Source organism: Xenopus laevis, chromosome 8L (genome assembly GCF_017654675.1).
Source record: "Xenopus laevis strain J_2021 chromosome 8L, Xenopus_laevis_v10.1, whole genome shotgun sequence".
In the NCBI taxonomy this organism is placed as follows: domain Eukaryota; kingdom Metazoa; phylum Chordata; class Amphibia; order Anura; family Pipidae; genus Xenopus; species Xenopus laevis.
This window is the reverse complement of record NC_054385.1, coordinates 89,164,149-89,186,050: the sequence shown is the minus strand read 5'-3', so window position 1 is coordinate 89,186,050 and position 21,902 is coordinate 89,164,149. Positions and strand designations below refer to the sequence as shown.

At 38.2% G+C, this 21,902-nt stretch overlaps 1 protein-coding gene across 2 annotated transcripts in view; it reads right to left on the bottom strand.

Moving 5' to 3' along the window:
* The window catches only part of XB5959262.L (provisional ortholog of LBH regulator of WNT signaling pathway L homeolog), a 38,927-nt gene that overhangs the window by 7,290 nt on the left and 9,735 nt on the right, over nt 1-21,902 (bottom strand). For both annotated transcript variants that reach the window (XM_018230574.2, XM_041573080.1), the window contains exons 2-3: nt 16,305-16,392; nt 14,402-14,588 (exon numbers count right to left, since the gene is read on the bottom strand). In XM_018230574.2, the coding sequence (XP_018086063.1) occupies nt 14,402-14,588; nt 16,305-16,391 (274 nt within the window). In that variant the 5' untranslated portion in view covers nt 16,392. The remainder of the gene's footprint in view (nt 1-14,401; nt 14,589-16,304; nt 16,393-21,902) is intronic.

Sequence of the window (21,902 nt, the reverse complement as noted above, 5' to 3'; positions counted from 1 at the left end):
TAAAAAGAGCAACCATTTAGGAGTTTTAACCTTTAAGAAAGTTGCATATAAAAGTGAGTGCAGGAATGGTCAGGCCAGGGATGACTGATGCAATTGGCTAGCTTGATTATCTTGCAATATATGGACAAATAATCACTGCTTTGTTTTAATGGGGAGGAAATTTTATGCACAAAATACATTCATGTCCTTAATAATAATAATAATAATAATAATAATAAGTACCCTACAGTCACTACCAGACAGGTATTTTGGTTGCTGCAACAAATCCCTAGAAAATGCAAATCCCTAGGTCTCCACATAGAACTAAATCATTGATGAACATTGCACCATATCCTGCCTAGTGCTTACTGCCAGCATTACCCAACTGCAGAGTTTTAAGGAGTTTGCACCAACAAGTTCTGATATTGGCTCCAATTGGCAGCTTTGTGGGGGAACAAATATGGGGCAGCATTTACTTGCTACTGACACGTTCCTATGATTTTTATAGGAACGTTTCACTATCACTTTAAGACCCAGATTACAATCTTGTTTATGCCCTATTATAATGCTCAGAGTATTGTCACATACTTTATTCTCACTTGGAGTTCAAGATAGTGGGCATATTGGCATAATTTATTTAGAGTATCCCTTCACTGTTATGTACTGTTTTTAGTCTCTGGGAAATGCTACAAAGACTTCTTATAGGAACTGTTATTATTCAAGATGACATAGTTTCAGAATCACAAATAGAATTGCAGTAGCCTTATTTCTGTACTTGTGTCTGTGCATGTGTGATGCTTGCTCCGCTAGCTTAGTCACCCAATGATACTAATTAGCCATTGTTTCTCATTGTAAGGCAGTAGCAGACCTAAATTTGTTCTAAGCAGTTACTAAGAGCTCAATTGCGAGCAGGCTGGCAAGCACAGTAGTTGATCATTTTGCAGACTTGAAGCCATTTTAATACTGTTTTAGAAATAGATGTGTAACATAACTAGCATCACTTATGTTTTGAACTACATTACACATAAAGTTAATTTTAAGGTAAAAATTATCACATTTATGAAGGGTTGAATTTCGAATTAATGTGAGTTTTTTTAAACTCCCATAAATTCGAAATTAATAACATTGAAGTCCCAAAAACTCAAATCAAATTAGATTCGAGTCATAAAAACTCAATTTGAATTTAAAAAAACTCGATTCCAGTTTTTTTCTCTAAAAAAAACTTGAATGTCAGGAAGGCTACAAACATTACCATATTGATCCCTGGACCTCTCCCATTGGCTTGTACAGTCATTTGACAGGTTTTAGGTGGCAAATAGTCAAATTCAAGTTCTTAAAGGGCCAGAGTATGATAAATCTCAAAATTTGAATTAAAACTTGAATTGAGTTTGGATAATCCACAATTTGATTTTGAGAGTTTTGACCAAAAAAAATTGAAAATTCGAATTTGAATCTAAATCTGCCCGATAATGTTCACCCATACCTCTAATTTATACTCTGTCTAGTTTATTGTGCATTCTTCCTGAAAGTTTATAAATCAGTCTCTGCCAAAGAATCATGAATTGGCACTCTTGAACTTTAGTAGCAATGTTGCAAAATCTACATTACTGGGTTCCAGCAAATCAGATGTTACTGTAAAAAGGAAGTTTCTAGGGCTTATTCTACACATCAATGATACAGACACTAAGGGGCAGATTTATCAAATGTCGAAGTGAAAATTCAAATTTAAAAAAATTGAATTACTAGTTAATTTTTGTGTACTTCCACTAGGGAATAGTCCAAATTCGATTTAAATTTGAAAATATCAAAATTTATCATGGCAGATTTATCAAAGGTCGAAGTGAAAATTCAAATTTAAAAAAATTTAATTACTAGTTCATTTTTGTTTACTTCCACTAGGGAATAGTCCAAATTCAATTTGAATCTGAAAATATCAAAATGTATCATGTACTGTCTCTTTAAAAATTCAACTTCAACCAGTAAAAATTTATAATCAACTAGCAGTTAGGCAGGTTATATATAGACATAAAAGGTTGAAGTTGATGGAGGTGTGTCTTTTTTCACCCTATGATACTATTGTTCCACTATTGTACTTGTTACCATGTATAATTTGCAGCAAAGGCAGAGGGGTAAACAAAAAACAAAAAAAAACAAGGCAGGAAGAGGAAATAGGAATTTGCTTAAGAACATTACATGAAACAAAAGTAACGCAGAGTTTCACAAAGATAACCTGAGTTGTATAGCTGATTTTAATAATGACATACAAAAGGGAAGGCATAAGCATGCTCAGGAGATGATCAACAGTACTAAGAAGAGTGTTGTTCCATTACTTTTTCATGCTATTTTTAAAATGTTATTCTATTCTTCTATTGACATACTATACCTTCATATGTTTTACACTGGTTCCCTCTAATGTACGTGCATTTTTAATAGTGTCCTCAGGTCAAAATGTATACAAAATGTCATGTTTTCCCACAAGACTGTTCCAGTGTGTGAGAGAAAGCCTGTGAAAGAACCAAGGGGCCTTAGGATGAGACAAAGAGACAGCAAGAGAGTGCCAAAGGGTCGGAGTAAACACTGTGTCTGGAGAAAAGCTGTGTAGGAAAGTGCCATCTGTGAAGACAATGTAGTCAGAGCTGTTTCTGGGTAAGGAGCCTGAGGCAGCTCCTTCAATACTGCCACCCAGTGCTTTCTTGTGCCAGAGGTGGTCCGAAGAGGGTCGCATCACTAGTGTGGAGAGAGCAATAGTGATCTCTCACACTAAAAGAGTTGAATTTATAAAAACTGGAAATTCTGCTCTTAAAATGTGTGACCTTTTGACACCCCTGGTAACCTGAGGGGCACTGCTGCCTACAGCGAGGTATTCAACTCGCTTCATTGGTGCAGAGCCTCTGAATTCAGAATTAAGCTGTGTAGCCTGGCTGAAGTTGATCTCTGGTAAACTTTGATTAAAGGGTTGATAACCTTGTGGTGGCCCAGTGCCTGAGAGAGGCCCTGGGGTAGTCATGAATACTACATTATCGTGTGAGAGAGACTTATATATTATTGATGCAGTGTAAAGACAAGCGCCTTGTTTATGTGTGTTTTTTGAGTGAATAAAATAAAGGTAAAGTCTCTTCTCTGCATGAGAAATTCACTTGCCTACCATTACATAAAGCTACCGTAATCTTCCCACAATAGTTTGTGATGAAAATGAGGCATGTTTGAGAGTTTTTTTGGATTATGGTGGTGGCATATAAAGGATGAGGATCCAGCTAATAAAAAAACAGATAATTATCCATTTTGGTCATGGAAAACACTTCCCTTCCCAATGGTCATCCAACCAAAACCAGCTACTGTATATTGGCCTACCTGTTACAATTAGCTGGTGGGATCCTTTTCCTTTGGATGTAAAATTTGATCCAGTACTGAACTTTCTTTAAAACTCTTACTTTAAGGGGCCTATTTATTAAAACTTGATTTTTTTCTGGTTGGGTTTTTGAATGGGAAAACTTGAATTTTTAGAAGGGAAAAAAACCCTAAACTGCTAAAAATCTGAAAATACTCCAGCTGAAACCTATTCAGGTCATGTAGAAGTCCCTGAAGAGTTTTCTTGACATCGTGATATGTACTGGATAAATTAAAAAAGTTGGGTTTTTTTGACAAAAAACTTCAAAAAGATTCAGGTGTCAAATTCAAAAAAGTTGCATGATCTGAATTTTCTTAAGATTTTATCGAGACTTATCCTGCACTGACTTTTTTGAGCTGATTATTAGATAATTGAGTTGAATTCGTGGTTAGGTTGACTTTGTTTTAATAAAAAAATAGATAAATTAGAGTTTTAGTAAATACCCCCCTAAATGTGTTGGTCTATAATTCTTAGGGTTATGTATAAGGGGATGCCCAGAGTTAAAGCTCATCTATAAGTTGGAGGACCAACAATGGTTTGGGCTGAACCATTATATAGAAAATATAGAAAATCCACATAATGCTTGGTTAGTTATCTAATTTGTATGTGTAATGTATGGCAGAATGGAAACAATCTTGTAGATCTAGGTTTAATAGTTTGCCACATTATTTTTGCTGATTAATGTAATAATCAATAGTAAATATGATAATCATAGGATGGAAGGTTATGAATTAAAATGCATATCCCACAATCCTCTGCTGATACAGTATCTGCCATTCAATGTCTAGCTAGGTGTTGTGCAAAAAAATGACTGGGAGATTGTGCTTCAAACAAAAGAATTCATATGATTTATATATTTTATCAAATAACTATTGATTTACGCTTACTGTGTTTATGTGCTGAGTGGAAGCAGGTAATTTCATTTTCAGCACATAACCACATGGCACAAATATTTATTGTAGCCTTGATGATTCAGCTCCATTGAAACAAAGGCATGAAACTCCCACACGCACTCACTGGTTTATGACCATGAAAACAAGGTTTCATATTCAGGATTTGCAGAACTCAAGAAACCCAAAGATAAAACTGAAATGAGACTGGGAGAAGGTCCACAGGCAGTGGCAAACATTTGTATATATACAACAAGGCAAAGAGAGAAAACTGTTACATTTTACTGAGCTGACTTTTCTTATCTTATTTTTCTATAATAATGTGTTATGTTAGATGAATTGCTATTCTTTTCATTTTTGTTCTATTGTATAATAATATTGTTCAAAATCAGATAACTGTCATGTCAGAGAAAGAAAAATAATTAAATATCACTGTAGTTTACAATGATATCGAAAGAGAGCTGTGAATATGCTCAACCTGTCCAGTTTTTAACTTATTTAAAATTATTATTTGAATTAAGCTAATCCTTGCCTGTCAAGTCATAGCCCTCCTCACTGATGTCACCAACATGCTTACTAAACATCATTGGTTAGCCCTCTGCCCCCCCCCCCTGCCCCCTGTACCTATGTCCTGGAAAGAAAGAGGTTACAGCCTTATCTGTGGACATTTAAAGACACAAGGCGGCAGGCCAAGTGTCTGTGATTGTTTAAAGGAGAAGGAATACCATTTTACAATTGGGGTTCCAAAATGTAGGCACCCCAAGTGACTACTTTTACTTACACAGGCTTTGTATGAAAGGAGCTCACCTATGGTCAATGCCTTTTCAATCCATTTATTGCAGAAAAGGGGGTATCTCCCGAAAGCTTGTGCTGTTTTTTCTGCTGCAATAAATGGATTGAAAAGGCATTGGCCATAGGTGTGCTCCTTCCATACAAAGTCCCTGGATACTATTTGGTTTGTGAAGCAGCCAGGAAGTGTATGCACCCTTGAAAATCAAGTAAGTGGTGTATTAAGGAATTTTGTATTGTACTTTTACTTACCTGACACCCCGGGCCGGTGCTCCTATCAGCAGAAAACCACACCGGGACAGGGTTCTGCTAGCAAGCACCACAGAGCGATCCTCTTCCTACTTCTTCGGTTTGCAAATTTCCCAGGGCAAACCGAAGAGTAGAGTAGAGTGAAATTTCTGGCTTTTTCATTAAAGTGCGGCTTTCGATTTTACTGTGCATACACATGGTACGAGAAGACCCGAAGAAGCAAGAAGAGGATCTCTCCATGGTGCTTGCTAGCAGAACTCGGCCGGTGCAGTTTTCTGCTGATAGGAGCACCACCCTGGGCTGGTGCTCCTATCAGCAGAAAACTGCACCAGCCCGGGGTTATACCATAACATTTGGCACCCCCAAGTACACCAAGCCTTTCCTCCTCCTTTAAACACCTTTTAAATCTCATTTGATGGTACAGCACACGGGTGCAGTTCCCATGATGTATTCTAAAGTGCATCACTCAAAATCTAGGCTTCCTTATTATAGCCTTTCACAATTATCACATAAAATAACACTCTAGTGTAGCTGTTTATCACTGGCAACTGGCAAAATGAGCGTTTAGTGCTGATTGCTATTACAGTAGACAAATGGACACAGAGCCAAAAACATAAAAATAAAACAGTTTCCGCTGGTCAGATACATTATTTCCCTACCACAGATTTCCTATCTTGGAAGCAAATCAATGTATATAGCAGTGCCAGCTACATTTCTTCACAGATACCGTAGGAGGGAGAACATATCCCCTGTTCTACGCAGCCCTTTAGCTCAATGACGTGCGGCATGAAGCTGGATCCAATCATTCTCTGCAGGTGATTTCGCTGAAGGATTCACAAAAATATAGCAATTCAATGTCTCACAACAGCTGTTCTCCAGGTAATTACTGCAACACAAGGTGCTGAGATCTGTTACCAATAATGAGAACAATTATGGTAGGAAGGAACCTTTTTTGCACACCAGGTTGGGAAGCTACATCCTACTGTTGTTAGATGCAACAATTTGAGTTCATTTCAGTTTGAAAAAGAGTTCTTTAAAGGACAACGTAAGCCCTGATTCAACATTGCTTTATTTTTTTCATGGGCCACAGCAGCCCATGGTTAAGTAATGTTTTATTGGCACTTTAATTACCCTTTAAGCCTGAACATACGTACATTATAGGAATGTGCCAGGTTGTTTGAAATGTTTAGAGTCACAAAGGGGGCATTGCAATGGGGTAGAATTTGCAGTCACCGTTGTCTTGGTAGGTAAAAGGCAAATCCACAGCCTGTGTATTTGAAGTGTTGTGAAATGTAAGAGTGGCATCCCTAGTAAGCAAAAAAAAAACCTGCACTTGCCATAGATGCTCAACCACACAAACCTCACATAGATCTCCAGGGATAGTACGCTCTGCTTAGCAGCACTAAACAAAGGGATGTCAGGCCTGTGGGCTTGTTGATTAAAGGAAAACTATACCCCCAAAATGAACACTCAAGCAACAGATAGTTCATATCACATTAAGTGGCATATTAAAGAATCTTACCAAACTGGAATATATATTTAAGTAAATATTGCCCTTTTACATCTCTTGCCTTGAGCCACCATTTCATGATGGTCTGTGTGCTGCCTCAGAGATCACCTGACCAGAAATACTTCAACTCTAACTGTAACAGGAAGAAGTGTTGAATCAAAAGACACCACTCTGTCTGTTAATTGGCTCATGTGACCTAACATACAGTACAGTGAATCCTACGATCCCAGGGGGTGGCCCTTATTTTTTAAAATGGCAATTTTCTATTTATGATTACCCAATGGCACATACTACTAGAAAAGTATATTATTATGAAAATGGTTTATTTACATGAAGCAGGATTTTACATATGAGTTGCAACATCTTTTTATAGAGACCTACATTGGTTGGGGGGTATAGTTTTCCTTTAACAATCAATATGTCTTTGGGGGACACACCACTTACACGAATACCAAACAATTACTTAGAAAAGAAATGGGTGCAAATGAGAATCTGTTTCAGCCCACATGGGGCAAACAGAGGATAAGTACAAAATAGATATTAACTCAGTGCACACCTGTTTAGAAGTGAAGGAGTCAAGGAAGCAAATAGTATGGTTACATACTGTTTTGCTCTTCATATAGTGAAGAAAATGAACAAACAAGAGTTTCTTTTCTAAGTAATTGTTTGGTATTCGTGTAAGTAGTGTGTCCCCCAAAGACATATTGATTGTTAAACAACAAGCCCACAGGCTAGACATCCCTTTGTTTAGTGCTGCTAAGCAGAGTGTTAATTTACTATATAAAGAGCAATATGTTACCATACCATTTGCTTTTTTGACTCCTTCAATTCTAAACAGGTGTGCACTGAGTAATTAATTTTTCTGTTGTACTATTCCACGGTAACTGAAATCACAATAGGTGATAAAATTAAACAGCTGGAGGATACAGAACACTCCTACTATATAATATGGGTAATTTATGAAAGCAAGGGCAGTTGCAGTCGTGCAAATTTCCCCACAGTCACTGCGCAAAAGAATTCCATTAATTAAAGATACTTGCATCAAAAGATTCTCCTTGGAATTCCATATAGTTGTGCTTAGTGCCACTTGGGAGGGGGGGTTATTAAAACTCTAATATATCTCAGTATTTTAAAAATAAAAATGTAACCCAACTTCCAACAACGATTTGGCTTATTTTACTAACAAATCAGAATGAAACTTGTACGTGTGGGAAAAATCTCGACAAAATCGTGTGACAATTCAATTCAATGCAAACAAAAACCAGTGTCAAAATGCCTTTAACCCTTGAAGATCATGGAGGCAAGAAAAGGGACATATGCCATTGACTTCTATATGACGTCAACTAGTTTTAGCTGGAGTTTTTATTATAGCTTGGATTTTTAGCAGCTTTGAAGCATAATAAATCTTGAAAGATTTATTAGGGAGATTAATGCGTGGCTGAAAGATTGGTGTAGGGAGGAGGGTTTTGGGTTTTTGGAGAACTGGGCTGATTTTTCAGTCGGCTACAGGCTCTTTGCTAGGGATGGGCTGCACCTCAATGATGATGGGGCAGCTGTTTTGGGAGAGAAGATGGCTAGAGGGTTGGAGGAGATTTTAAACTAGGTGTGGGGGGGGGGAGGGTTCAGTAAAAGATTCAGTGGTAGACAGGTTAGATGTGATAGTGGGCAAAGAAAGGGAAAATGGGGGAGGAGATTTGGCTGGGGATACTGTTAAGGATAGGGAGGACCACATGTCATATGTTCAATATGGTGCCAGTATTAAATGTATGTTTACAAATGCAAGAAGTCTGACTGGTAAAATGGGAGAGCTGGAGCTGCTGGTGATGGAAGGAAAATATGATGTGATTGGTGTGGCCGAATCATGGCTGAATGAGTCGCATGACTGGGTAGTAAATATCAGTGGCTATACTTTGTTTCGGAGGGACAGAGGCAATAGAAAAGGAGGAGGGGTATGTCTGTATGTTAGGCAGGATTTAAAAGCTCATATAAAGGAGGAGGTTATGTTAGAAAATGAGGGGCCAGAAGTCGTATGGGTGGAGTTCTTCACCAATTGTAAAGAATCCAGCAAATTAATTGTAGGCGTATGCTATAGACCCCCTAATGTAAGTGAGGAGGAAGAGACAAAGCTCCTGATGCAAATAGAAAAGGCTGCTAGTTTAGGTAAAGTAATGATAATGGGGGATTTTAATTACCCAGATATTGACTGGAGCAACGGTACTGCTAGATCAGTTAATGAGAACAAGTTTCTAAACTTATTGCAAGACAATTTTTTAGCACAGGTTGTTGAGGAGCCTACCAGAAAAAATGCTATTCTTGATTTAGTGATCTCAAATGACCCATAACTTATAGCAAATGTGCAAGTCATTGAACCCCTGGGTAATAGTGACCATAATGTTATATCTTTTAATGTCTGGTTCAAAAAACAAAAATATACTGGGGCAACAAAAACCATGAATTTTGCAAAAGCTAATTTTAGTGCCTTGAGGGCTGCCCTACAGAGCATTGATTGGGGCATTAGGTTTTCAGCTAAAAACTCAGAACAGAAATGGTTGTCCTTTAAAATGATATTAAATCATTATTGTTCTCAATTTATTCCCTTAAGGACTAAACGTAGAAGCTCTAAGAATCATCCTGTGTGGCTTAATACAGAGGTAAAGAAGTTAATGGGAAAGAAGAGAAAGGCATTTAAAAACTACAAATCTGTTGGGACAGAAGCTGCATTTAATGAATATAAACACTGTAATAAATGTTGTAAATCAGCAATCCGGAAGGCTATGAAAAGAAATGAAGAGTTAATTGCGGTGGAGGTGAAAACTAACCCTAAAAAGTTTTTTAAATATATTAATAGTAAAAAGATGCAGGTTGAGAGTGTTGCTCCATTAAATAATGGTACCAGTATGGTTGTAACAGATACAGATAAGGCAAATGTGTTAAATCAGTTCTTTTCTTCAGTGTATACAATAGAGGAGTCTGGGTTCACAGGCTCACTTAATAACTGCACGAATGGTTCAGCTCAATCTAGTCAGTGGCTGACTCAGGATATGATTCAAAAAGCTTTAATACAAATTAATGTAAACAAGGCTCCAGGGCCTGATGGCATACACCCCCGGGTTCTAAGAGAGCTTAGTTCAGTTTTAGACCAGCCCTTATTTCTGATTTTCTCAGATTCACTGTCATCTGGTATGGTGCCTATGGATTGGAGAAAAGCTGATGTTATTCCAATATTTAAAAATGGATTACGATCTCAGCCTGGCAATTATAGGCCAGTAAGCTTGACATCTGTGGTGGGCAAATTATTTGAAGGCTTGTTAAGGGATCACATTCAAAATTTTGTCCTAATGAATGGCATTATGAGCAACTATCAGCATGGCTTTATGAAGGATAGGTCATGTCAGACGAATTTGATTGCATTTTATGATGTGGTAAGTAAGATTCTGGATAGTGGGGGGGCAGTAGATGTGATCTATTTGGATTTTGCCAAAGCGTTTGATACTGTGCCCCACAAACGACTGCTTTCTAAACTAAGGTCTGTTGGGCTTAATGAAGTCGTTTGCACGTGGATAGGAAACTGGCTACAGGATCGGGTACAGAGGGTGGTTGTTAATGGGACATTCTCTACTTGGAGTAAGGTTCTTAGTGGGGTCCCCCAGGGCTCAGTATTGGGTCCACTTTTATTTAACTTGTTCATTAATGACTTAGGGGAGGGTGTTGTAAGTAATGTATCAGTGTTTGCAGATGACACAAAATTATCCAGCCCAATTAATTCCATCCAGGATGTGGCATCCTTGCAACATGATCTTGACAAACTGGCAATCTGGGCAGCTAAGTGGCAAATGAGATTCAATGTTGATAAATGTAAAGTCATGCACCTGGGATGTAAAAATATCCAAGCCACTTATACCCTTAATGGGACTGCACTAGGCAAATCCATTATGGAAAAGGACCTTGGAGTCCTTGTAGATGGTAAACTTGGCTGTAGCAAGCAATGCCAGTTAGCAGCATCAAGGGCAAATAAGGTCTTGAGCTGTATTAAAAGGGGCATAGAGTCAAGGGAGGAGGGGGTCATTCTTCCACTGTATAGAGCACTTGTAAGGCCCCATCTAGAATATGCCATACAGTTTTGGTCTCCATCACTCAAACAGGACATTATTGTATTAGAGAGGGTACAGAGAAGGGCAACTAAGCTGGTAAAAGGTATTGAAAATCTTAGCTATGAGGAAAGTCTGGCCAAATTGGAGATGTTCACGCTGGAGAAGAGGCGCTTAAGGGGTGATATGATGACTATGTATAAATATATAAGGGGATCATATAATAATCTCTCTAATGCTTTATTTACCAGTAGGTCTTTCCAGCTGACACGAGGTCACCCATTCCGATTAGAAGAAAAGAGGTTCCGCCTAAATATTCGGAAGGGTTTTTTTACAGTGAGAGCTGTGAAGATGTGGAATTCTCTCCCTGAATCAGTTGTACAGGCTGATACATTAGATAGCTTTAAGAAGGGGTTGGATTGCTTTTTAGCAAGTAAGGGAATACAGGGTTATGGGAAATAGCTCATAGTCCAAGTTGATCCAGGGACTAGTCCGATTGCCATTTTGGAGTCAGGAAGGAATTTTTCCCCCTCTAAGGCAAATTGGAGAGGCTTCAGATGGGTTTTTTGCCTTCCTCTGGATCAACTGGCAGATAGGTAGTTATAAAAAAAAAAAAAAAAAAAAAAAAAAGGTTGAACTCGATGGACATGTGTCTTTTTTCAACCTTACTTACTATGTTATTTCCCCCTTTAAAAACTTGACCAAAACATTTTGAGGCTTAATAAATAGGCCCCTTGGTCTGTCCTGTCTCCAGATCTAAACACAGTGTACCTATTGAGCTACTGTCACCCAAAGGCAGTGCCAGGCCAAGCAGGCCGGCACCCTAGACAACGCAGCCCCCCGTGCGCAAGTGAATTGGCACGTGCGAGATCTAGTGCATTCACATGTGTGGAAGAACACGTGTATGTGCCAATGGATATGGAAAGAGCTACCAAGGTGGGGGGCACAAGAGTCCAAACTAGAGAAGGTAGCAGAAGAGGTACTTTAGCACCTCAACCAAATGCCTCTTCTGCCTACCCCTATTCTGGCCCTGCCCAAAGGTGAAGGGCCATCCAGGGTTCCCACAGCGGCTTTTGTCAATCAATCAATTACTCTGCAGACAGAGGTTTTTATTATTAATAATTGCAATAATTAGATTAGATTAAGTTAAAGCCAAAACAATAGGGATAGTTTTTTCTAAATATCCAGTATAATAATTTAGTACTTGCACCCAGCATGTTGAACACTGTACCTACACAGCCTCCAAAAGAAATCAGAGGGAACATTGGTCAAGATCCTACACCCACAACTTTAAATTTGGATCTAGATTAGTGGAATTAGTATGTCCACTTGTAAAGGAGATGGTTCTGGTAAAAAGTAAAATGGAAACTGTTATATTGTAAATGTATAAGGTGTGCCAGATGTTTCTTTCACTGCACACAAAGATGATCCTCTCTTTACCCATCAGTACAAACACCAATACTGAAATATCAAATAAAAAAATGATTTATCTTCAACCAGTAATTAAGGGACGGTCATACAATATTAAGAGAGCAGATAATTCAATTGTGTTTCCAGCACAGTAAGACTAAATCCTGACTTCCACATTTGTTGAAAGGGCAGACTGACACATTTTAACATTTAACATTTTAGTGCAAGGCATATGCATTTTTCATTAGCAGCTAGATATAAATTGCCAGTCTGATAATCTAATGCTAGAGAATACATAAATATGAATATCTTCCAATCATGACATTGTACAAATAAGCTTTAATTCATTTAATCCCCGATTTCAGTGGCAAGCATTAGATAGGAACAACACATTCTGGCTTCTGATATTTAAATATAAATAGATAGATAGATGCTGATATGTGTTGAATACAACCCAATAATACAGATTTACATCACTGCCATTACACAATACTTGGGGGTCTAAGATTTTGCAGGAAACACTTTGGGGGAAAATATATTTATAGACACAGCCTCATTGTACCCAGCTTTATCATTTAAAATGTACAGTGGTGAGTGGAGTAAGGGGGCATGTCTAGGGCAGCGCTAAATATTTATCCAACACTATACATGTACAGCTGTGTTGAAATTTTTCATTACAAATCTATTCTAGGGCCTGCACTTAAATGTTATTGCAAGGATACTAACCAAAGCATATATTCTTTCTATGCCATTATTATCTCTTGAAAACATTTTTAAAACTATAAAACATAATGCTTGTGTGTGTTTTTTTTACAGGAAATGTTATCTCCTTGGGTCTTAAGAACATGCAGAAATTGCAATTGCATCATGGAAAAAAATGTACTTTGCTGTAACAAAATTGATTACAGGATTTAGCAATCTCAGATATGTGGATAAACAAGAAAAGCTTGAGCAAAAGAAAAAGGAGGTCAAAGGAGGAATTCAAAATACCTATATACTCAGCATGAGAGATACAATTTATATTCTGAACTGGAAAAATCCAGCCAAGAACAAACTGTTCATACAGGTGACAAGATACATGTTTATATAGTCAGCATTTGGCAAAAAATATGCAGTCTCCTGCCACTCTAAACTACACGGATCTGAGCATTTACTGTCTGTGTGAAAGGTTGACTTTTAGCAACCATTGAATTTGAAACATGAATTTTATAGGACTGCTCATTGCATAGTTACAATGGCTGCCTATATTATAGGCTCACTTTTGCATTCATTAAATAAAGAGCTTTAACAATTCCACAATAGGGGTGAATAAAAAACCAAAAATGAAATAAAATGTACATAAATGAACAAATGATATATTCACTGTAGTAGAGTGCTCCTGCAGGTGGATATTGTGTAAACTACCTCTTGTATCAGACATTTTCAATTATCATTCTTTAGCAAGGAACACAGAAGAGCTGAAAAAACATTGACCCTAAACCACTCATTTAAAGCTGGAGGTATTGATTTTTATTCTCTGTCCCTTTGACTGTCCAAATTTGATGTTCCTCTATGGAACACACACTATGTTCAGTGCCTAATAAGAATTTACAGGTATATAGTTCATTCCCACATTGTGAAAACCTAAATTCTGCACTGGCCTTCAGTAATTTTACATTTCTATCAACCAAGGCTACTGAACAATATGTAGTGCTGGGTTTCAATTCAGGGACAAAATATGATTCTACATTAGATCTGTATTGTGTACAAAATGTACTGCACACTTGGAGTTTTACAGTGCTTTTCAAGACACTTGTGGAACGCTACATTAGCTTCCTGCTGAAGAAGGACAATGAATATTTATGACACATTGAAAATAAACAAGTCATGTATCCCAGCCCCAAACCCATGTTCTATTGGGCAAATTCTGAAATTTTTAAGGTTTTGAATTTCCTGCCTGCCAGTTGTAGCAGAAAAAAACACCTAGCTGGTCAATCTATTTCCCCAACCCAATAGGTTTATCATAAAATCAAGTCTTCATGCTGAATGAGCCATTATTATTCTTATCAAAGTAGATAAAAAGTGGACAAATGGTATAAAAATAACCAGATCCTCATACCTTCAGCATCTGCATGCTTTGAGTCTCTTTGATCGCGAGCCAGACTTTTGTCATCAGAAGGCGTCAGATCTTCTGGTGGCCAACGAAGTTCACCACTCTCCACCTCTCCACTTTCTGTTGGTTCCACCACTATTGAAGGCAATCGCTTTGTCAGCTTTGGGTGCTTTTCATGAGTATCTGGAAAAATCTAAGAAGAGATTTAATTAATCTGAATTTCTAAAACCTCATTTTAATGTACTCTTTCCAGATTGCTTGCCCAAAGGTTAAAGTGAACAGTTTGAAACAAAAAGAACTGAATAACAAATCAAGCACATTTATTTACAATAATAAACACAAGAAAAATATACCGTATATACTCGTGTATAAGCCGACCCGCGTATAAGCCGAGGTACCTAATTTTACCTACAAAAACTGGAAAACCTTGTTGACTCGAGTATAAGCCTAGGGTGCATTCCAGTACACCCTGTGTTGTGATGTCTGTACATACACACGAGATGCAATGCGAGAGAGAGAGAGAGAAATTCTTAGCTGAAACAAAAGCACTTGACATTCCATACTGCTGTTGAACAATGACCAGACAGGGGTATAAGTTACTAGGAGGACAATGTAAACCTGAAACTCAGCAGCTATTGCAACTACAACTCCCAGAATCCTTGTGTGACTCAGACTGGAAAAGGCTGCTGGGAAATGCAGTTTATAGTTATCTGGCTGAGCCATGCGGCAAGGCCACAGGTAGGGCTAATTACAGGCCACTTGTTGCCCTGTGTTTACTGCCCCCTCCCCCCCCCAGTAAGGCCTGTAGCAGTTACTCACATGGGCTCCAATATTGCGATACAACTGCTCCTCATACTGCTGTCCTCATACTGCTGTACTCTGTGTAGTTTCCCCAGCAGGTTCCAGTAATGGCGAAGAGATGGGGGCAGGGACGGGAGCAATTACCCTGTGAAATCCTGTCCGATGGTCCCCTCTGTAACACCGGATCAAGTCCCCTAACCAAGCGCCGTATAATTTAGCAGGCAGCAGGCCCTACGGTGAGCCGGAAAACAGACACCTTGAGGCAATAATCTGGCGATCTAAGGCGAGACTAACAATTGGTGCGCTGTGTGGGCGGAGCTGGGAGGATCGCGCATGGGAAGCTGTATGCCGCTGCATGGAGAATGTGTGAGTGAGAAAGAGATGCGCCTCTGAAGCCGGTTGTACTGTTTAATCCAGCCCTAGCTGCGGGCAATTACACATCGGCGCCTGTACTTTGGAAACTCAAGGGAAAGTTCAAGTATCGGCGCATGCCCGAACAAACACTATAGTGCAGGGAAAATGCCTGCCGTGCGGGTCACAGGAGGACATTGAAGGAGCGCATTGATTGTGATTTTGCACATTGACCCGAGTATAAGCCGAGGTAGACTTTTTCAGCACATTTTGGACGCTGAAAAACTCGGCTTATACTCGAGTATATACGGTAGGTTACTTGTACAACAAAAAAAAGGATATTTATGTGCAAACAAATCAAAATTCAAATGTGTAATTTTTTTTAGTTTTATTCAATTCGAATAAACTCAATTTGCTTATTTTTTTAAAAAATCGCGATTGAATAGAACCATGACAATACTCAAAAACAGAATTTGTATTAAGCTCATTTTAAATTTGTTTCAAAAAAATTGCTTAAATTTTGCCTAGGACAACTCCCATTGACTTCTCCATGAACCAGGGGCCCAGTGCAAATGAGGTGAGTTGAAAAACTTGCAGCAGGTGGCAGCGCCTCTCTGGTTACCAGGGGCAGCAAGAGCTTAATTTCCATTTTTTAAAGCAGTGGAGGTTCTAGAATGAAAACAGAACTACAAGCTTTAGGCAATAGAAAATACTGTGCAAAATGGAGAAATTTAAAGCACAATATTAAGGCCCTTACCTGGACAGCCTGGCCTTCTGCACCTGCTGACGCACTTAGTGTAAATTCTTCCATCGCAGGATCAAGTGTGTTCATCACTTCCGTCATTCTGGTGTGGGGACATAAAGAAAATGCTTTGATATGTACATTGTTATAGCATCAATTAGCTCCTGTTGAAGTTGAATATGAACCCTAAGGTCTGGCAATGTTGTATCTTTGGCACCAAATAAACTTTACTTTTTGTGTTTCTTGGGCCTAATTACATAGTACTTAACCAAAGTGATGTTTTCAAATACAACAATATTTAAGTCTTAAACTGAAAAGCACAAAATGTAAATTCTAAATGTCATAGATTTAGTTTAGTAGAATTATGCAAATCAAATGTTACAAGATTTTGAATTAAGCAATAGTGTAACAAAGAATAATTGTGGAATTAGAGAATAAAAAAGAAGGAAAGTCTAGATAAAATATTAGCTATTTTAGCATAATGCTGCAAATGGCATGTCACTTGCCAGTGCCAGCAACCACATTCATGTTCTGTTTCAATTGCCTGTGCCACCGCCAATTCATCCAGCCCAGCCAGCAGGAATGCATACAAATAAAAGGCTTGGAGCTTCAAGGCAACCATGGCTACAAATAAATCCAACATCATAGTGCGTGGGGAATAAATATGGCAAACCACAGTAAAATGTATACTGCTAAAATATAAATGTTAGCAGTATAAGTTTTACTGTGGTTTGCCATATTTATTCCCCACACAGCAGCATTTTCCCAGTGTCACAGCATATTTGTGCCAAACAAAAATGACTGAAATACACTACATCTGTGTCATTATGGCTTTCATGGGGGGGGGCATTGAAATTAATGTAACAAACCTTCAACTTACTAGTGCAAAAAGCACATTTGGGTCCACAGCACAAAGGGAGCCCTAACACATGATCAAAGACCACATAATTTTCAAAAATGCTACATTTCTTGTTATAGTTTATGGTACAAATATTTGTCTATTAGAAATGAAATTAGTTGGTCTCAACCCATTCTTGAGGTACATCACAAGGAATATCTGAAAGATGCTCTAGCAATGTGAAGAGGGTAATCCCATCACCAATGGCAGGGGCAAAAAGGTCTAGGAGGCGTAAAAGTGTAGAGGTCACTTTACACGAGAATAGGACTGACCTAAAAATACTGCAGAGTATATCTCATGATGCAACAGACACCATAACAGAAAAATGTAAATCTGTTTGACCACAACAAACTGCTTAAAAACTCTCTCCTGTCTCTCTATATGCATGATCTGTGCCAAAGTCAGTACATTTTTCAGATTTGTTTGTTGTGCTGGAATCTGTTATTTTAATTAGCTCTAATCTGATAGGAAAGTATAACACCCTAAAATATAATAGACCTAACAATCAAAATCTGACTCCTGCATGAAGAGAGACATATATAATGTTGTGAGGGTCCCAATAGCTCCACACTGACCAATTACATATTCAGTACAAAGCTGGCAATGGCCTCTTTCCTATAAATACAAAGAAATATTAATAAAACGTTAGCAATCTTATCTTCCTCAAAGTGGTTGCAGAAATGCAAATGTTACTGTATTGTATGTCAGGAAGAGAGCAGGAAATGTAAAACACACAGGGGAACTGCACTTACATTTAGCATCAAGGAAGGTTATGTTTTGAATTGCAAGCATGCTTCATACAGGATACATTTTACTTAAAATGCTAACCAAAAAAAGACACTATATGCTAGCTCCTTTAACTCCCTTAAAACATGCATGTTTTCACTAGGGATGTAGCGAACGTCGGAAAAAAAGTTCGCGAACATATTCGCGAACTTGCGCAAAAATGCGAGCGGTTCGCGAACGGTTCGCGAACCCCATAGACTTCAATGGGAAGGCGAACTTTAACATCTAGAAAAGACATTTCTGGCCAGAAAAATGATTTTAAAGTTGTTTAAAGGGTGCAACGACCTGGACAGTGGCATGCCAGAGGGGGATCAAGGGCAAAAATGTATCTGAAAAATCTGCCTGTGTGTGCTTGGAAGAGATAGTGTAGGGGGAGAGCTGTTAGTGATTTCAGGGACAGATGATAGTAAGTTTGCTGGCTAGTAATCTGCTTGATACTGCTCTGTATTGGAGGGACAGAAGTCTGCAGGGATTTGAGGGACATTTTAGCTTAGGTAGCTTTGCTGGCTAGTAATCTACTGTTCTCTTTAAACAACTGCCATACGTTGACCTTGTAGGCATTGTTTGCCCAGTTTTTTTGGACGCAGCCACTGAAGCACAGTTGCCAGAAAAAATATGCCATATAAATGCTGAAAATAGTCATTTTTCGCCATACGTTGACCTTGTAGACATTGTTTGCCCAGTTTTTTTGGACGCAGCCACTGAAGCACAGTTGCCAGAAAAAATATGCCATATAAATGCTGAAAATAGTCATTTTTTGCCATACGTTGACCTTGTAGGCATTGTTTGCCCAGTTTTTTTGGTCGCAGCCACTGAAGCACAGTTGCCAGAAAAAATATGCCATATAAATGCTGAAAATAGTAATTTTTTGCCATATACGTTGAGTCAACGTATGGCAAAAAATGACTATTTTCAGCATTTATATGGCATATTTTTTCTGGCCTCTGTGCTTCAGTGGCTGCGGCCAAAAAAACTGGGCAAACAATGCCTACAAGGTCAACGTATACACTACTACAGCGGTGGATACGGATTACGTAAAATATATTATGGCTGCTTGAAAAAAGTCACTCCGGTGTTTTTTCTGGAGACGGTAATATTATGGATATTTAGACAGAATGGGAACAAGGTCACACAGCTCGATGGCGGGTTGAAGAAAACAGTGTGCAAATAATGCCTACAGGGCAAATAATGCCTAAAAGGTCAACTTATACACTACTACAGCGGTAGTAAAATAAAAAAAGTAAAATAAAAAAAAAATGAATATTAAAAAAAAAAAATTAAAGTTGGTGCTGCTGAACTACTAGGAGCAGCAGATTAGCACACCAGTCCCACTCCCCAACACTGCTAGACTAATAGCACTGGGCTCTTATAGTAGTAGTAGTAGTAGTAGTAGTAAAACAACAAAAAAATAAATAAAAGCAGTCCTTACAAGGACTACTGTTATTGCAGCAGTCAGCAGATGAGATCAGAAGCAGGACAGCTGCCCACTGCAGCTACATACAGAGCACTGCAGTAGAAGGTAGATTACTAGCCAGCAAAGCTACCTAAGCTAAAATGTCCCTCAAACCCCTGCAGACTTCTGTCCCTCCAATAACAGAGCAGTATCAAAACGATTACTAGCCAGCAAACTTTCAACTGTCCCTGAAATCACTAACAGGCAGCAGCTCTCTCCCTACACTATCTCTTCAGCACACACAGGCAGAGTGAAAAAACGCTGCAGGGCTTCGGTTTTTATAGGGAAGGGGAGTTGTCCAGGGGAGAGCTTCCTGATTGGCTGCCATGTACCTGCTGGTCTGGGGTGAGAGGGCAAAAAAAAGCGCCAACAATGGCGAACCCAAAATGGCGAACGTCGCGCGACGTTCGCGAACTTCCGGCGAGTGCGAACAAGTTCGCCGGCGAACAGTTCGCGACATCTCTAGTTTTCACATATAACAAATTGGATAGTGCTACTGACAAGTCAGTGCTATTTCTGAGGTGCCAATGCACTCGTACAACCTTAGCTGCCTAAACCTGCTGTTTGGTATCTGTACAGCCTGTACTTTATATTTTCCTTATGCCTATCCAAGAGATTTAAAGGTTTGTCATGCCTATAACCAATTAATGAAAAATGTCATTTATTATCTAAATATTAAGCAAGCTGTTTTGCTTTCTCAAATTACTGTCAGTTTTTACTTTAGAAGGACCAAACATTCCAAACTTTGCACGTTAGCTTAATGAGCTGGTAGGGTGGTAAATTATAAATTGCTTTCTACCTAGTCATACCTTTGATCGACAGATGCTGAGAGCCTGTGCCAGGAGAAGCCTCTTGGACTGTGTAAGTCTGCTGTGCAACAGGGAAAGCTCTGCTATAAAGAATAACAATACTTCCCTTTTTAATTACTCTGTTTAATGTTATTGTGAATCATGATTGCTTGATACTATTGTTTTCTTTATATTGTTTATTTTTTCCTTACAGATGGTTGATAGGCTTTCCCATCAGGCATCTTATTACTATTAATATAATCTAACTAATTTCTCCTACATTTAGAACTGTGTATACTTCCCTCCAGTCTTGTACTGGCTACTTTTTTATACTAGATGTATTGTTAATATGTTATTGGGCTGATCCCCAACCAGTGGTTTGTGTGCGTGATGTTGCTTGTCAATTCCTTTGATGTTGCTCCAGTGGCCTCAAAGCATGTACTTTTTAAAATTCCTGGCTTGGAAACAAGTCTTGGAGGCAAAAAAACACAAGTTTACTGCTAAACTAAGGCTGCTGATTACATGGGGTTAAGCAACAGCCAATCCTTATGTAGCACCTCCTATAAAGTTCTTTCACATTGCTGTTGCTCTTAAAGGAGTTACTCGCCTTTAAATTAACTTTTAGTATCATATAGAGAGTGATATTCTGAGACAATTTGCAATTGGATTTCAATTTTTATTATTTCTGGTTTTTGAGTTATTTAGTTTCTTATTCAGAAGCTCTCCAGTTTGCAATCTCATCAGTGTGGTTGCTAGTGACCAAATTACCCCAGCATTTATGCATTGATATAAATAATAGACTGGACTGTGAATAGGAGAGGGACTTAATAGAGATGTGTAATAAAAAGTAACAATAACAATACATTTGTAGCTTTATAGAGCATTTGTTTTTTAGATGGTGTCAGTGACCCCCATTTTAAAGCTGAAAAGAGTCAGAAGAAGAAGGCAAATAGTTTAAAAACTATAAAAAAATAATAAAACCAACTGAAATGTTGCTAAGAACTAGCCATTCTATAAATACTAAAAGTTTAATTAAAGGTGAACCACCCCTTTAAGACTTTACACTATTATATTATTATATTATATCACGAGTAAAAAAAAGCTTGAGGTTATATTCAATCTGTCCTCTGCCTACAGGCATTATTTACTGAACTGGAAAGTGAGAGTTAGTGCCAGAGTGTATACAGTTGCAAAAATATATGTACTGTGTGCCAGCAGTAATTTTCAATAACTTAATAAACAGTATTTAATAAAGGTGAGCAAACAGAAACAGTTTACATAACTATGTTATCTAAACAAATCTCACCAAGCAGAAAACATCTCTGGCCAAATGAGTAGATCTCTATCCAGTCTGGCCACTGAAATGACCGCATAGTGGCTTGTGCGGACCTATGACTTATGTGGAAACGGGGTATAACTTGCCATACCTAATATATACAATATGATATATTTACTTTTCATATAATCATTTTACACACTTCTTTTCAATAACTGGAAGTTATAGAGTGAACAAGAACACAATTAGCTGGTTTATGACCATATTTTGTTCTAAATAATTATTTTCCAGGAACAAAACGGACCGAAAAACTCAGAAGGGCTAATTTAATATGGCCAGGCACAAAGAAAAAAAAAAAACAGGTGCCACTTAGAGGCAAAACTCTTTGCACTACTGAAATTCAAAAGGTCGT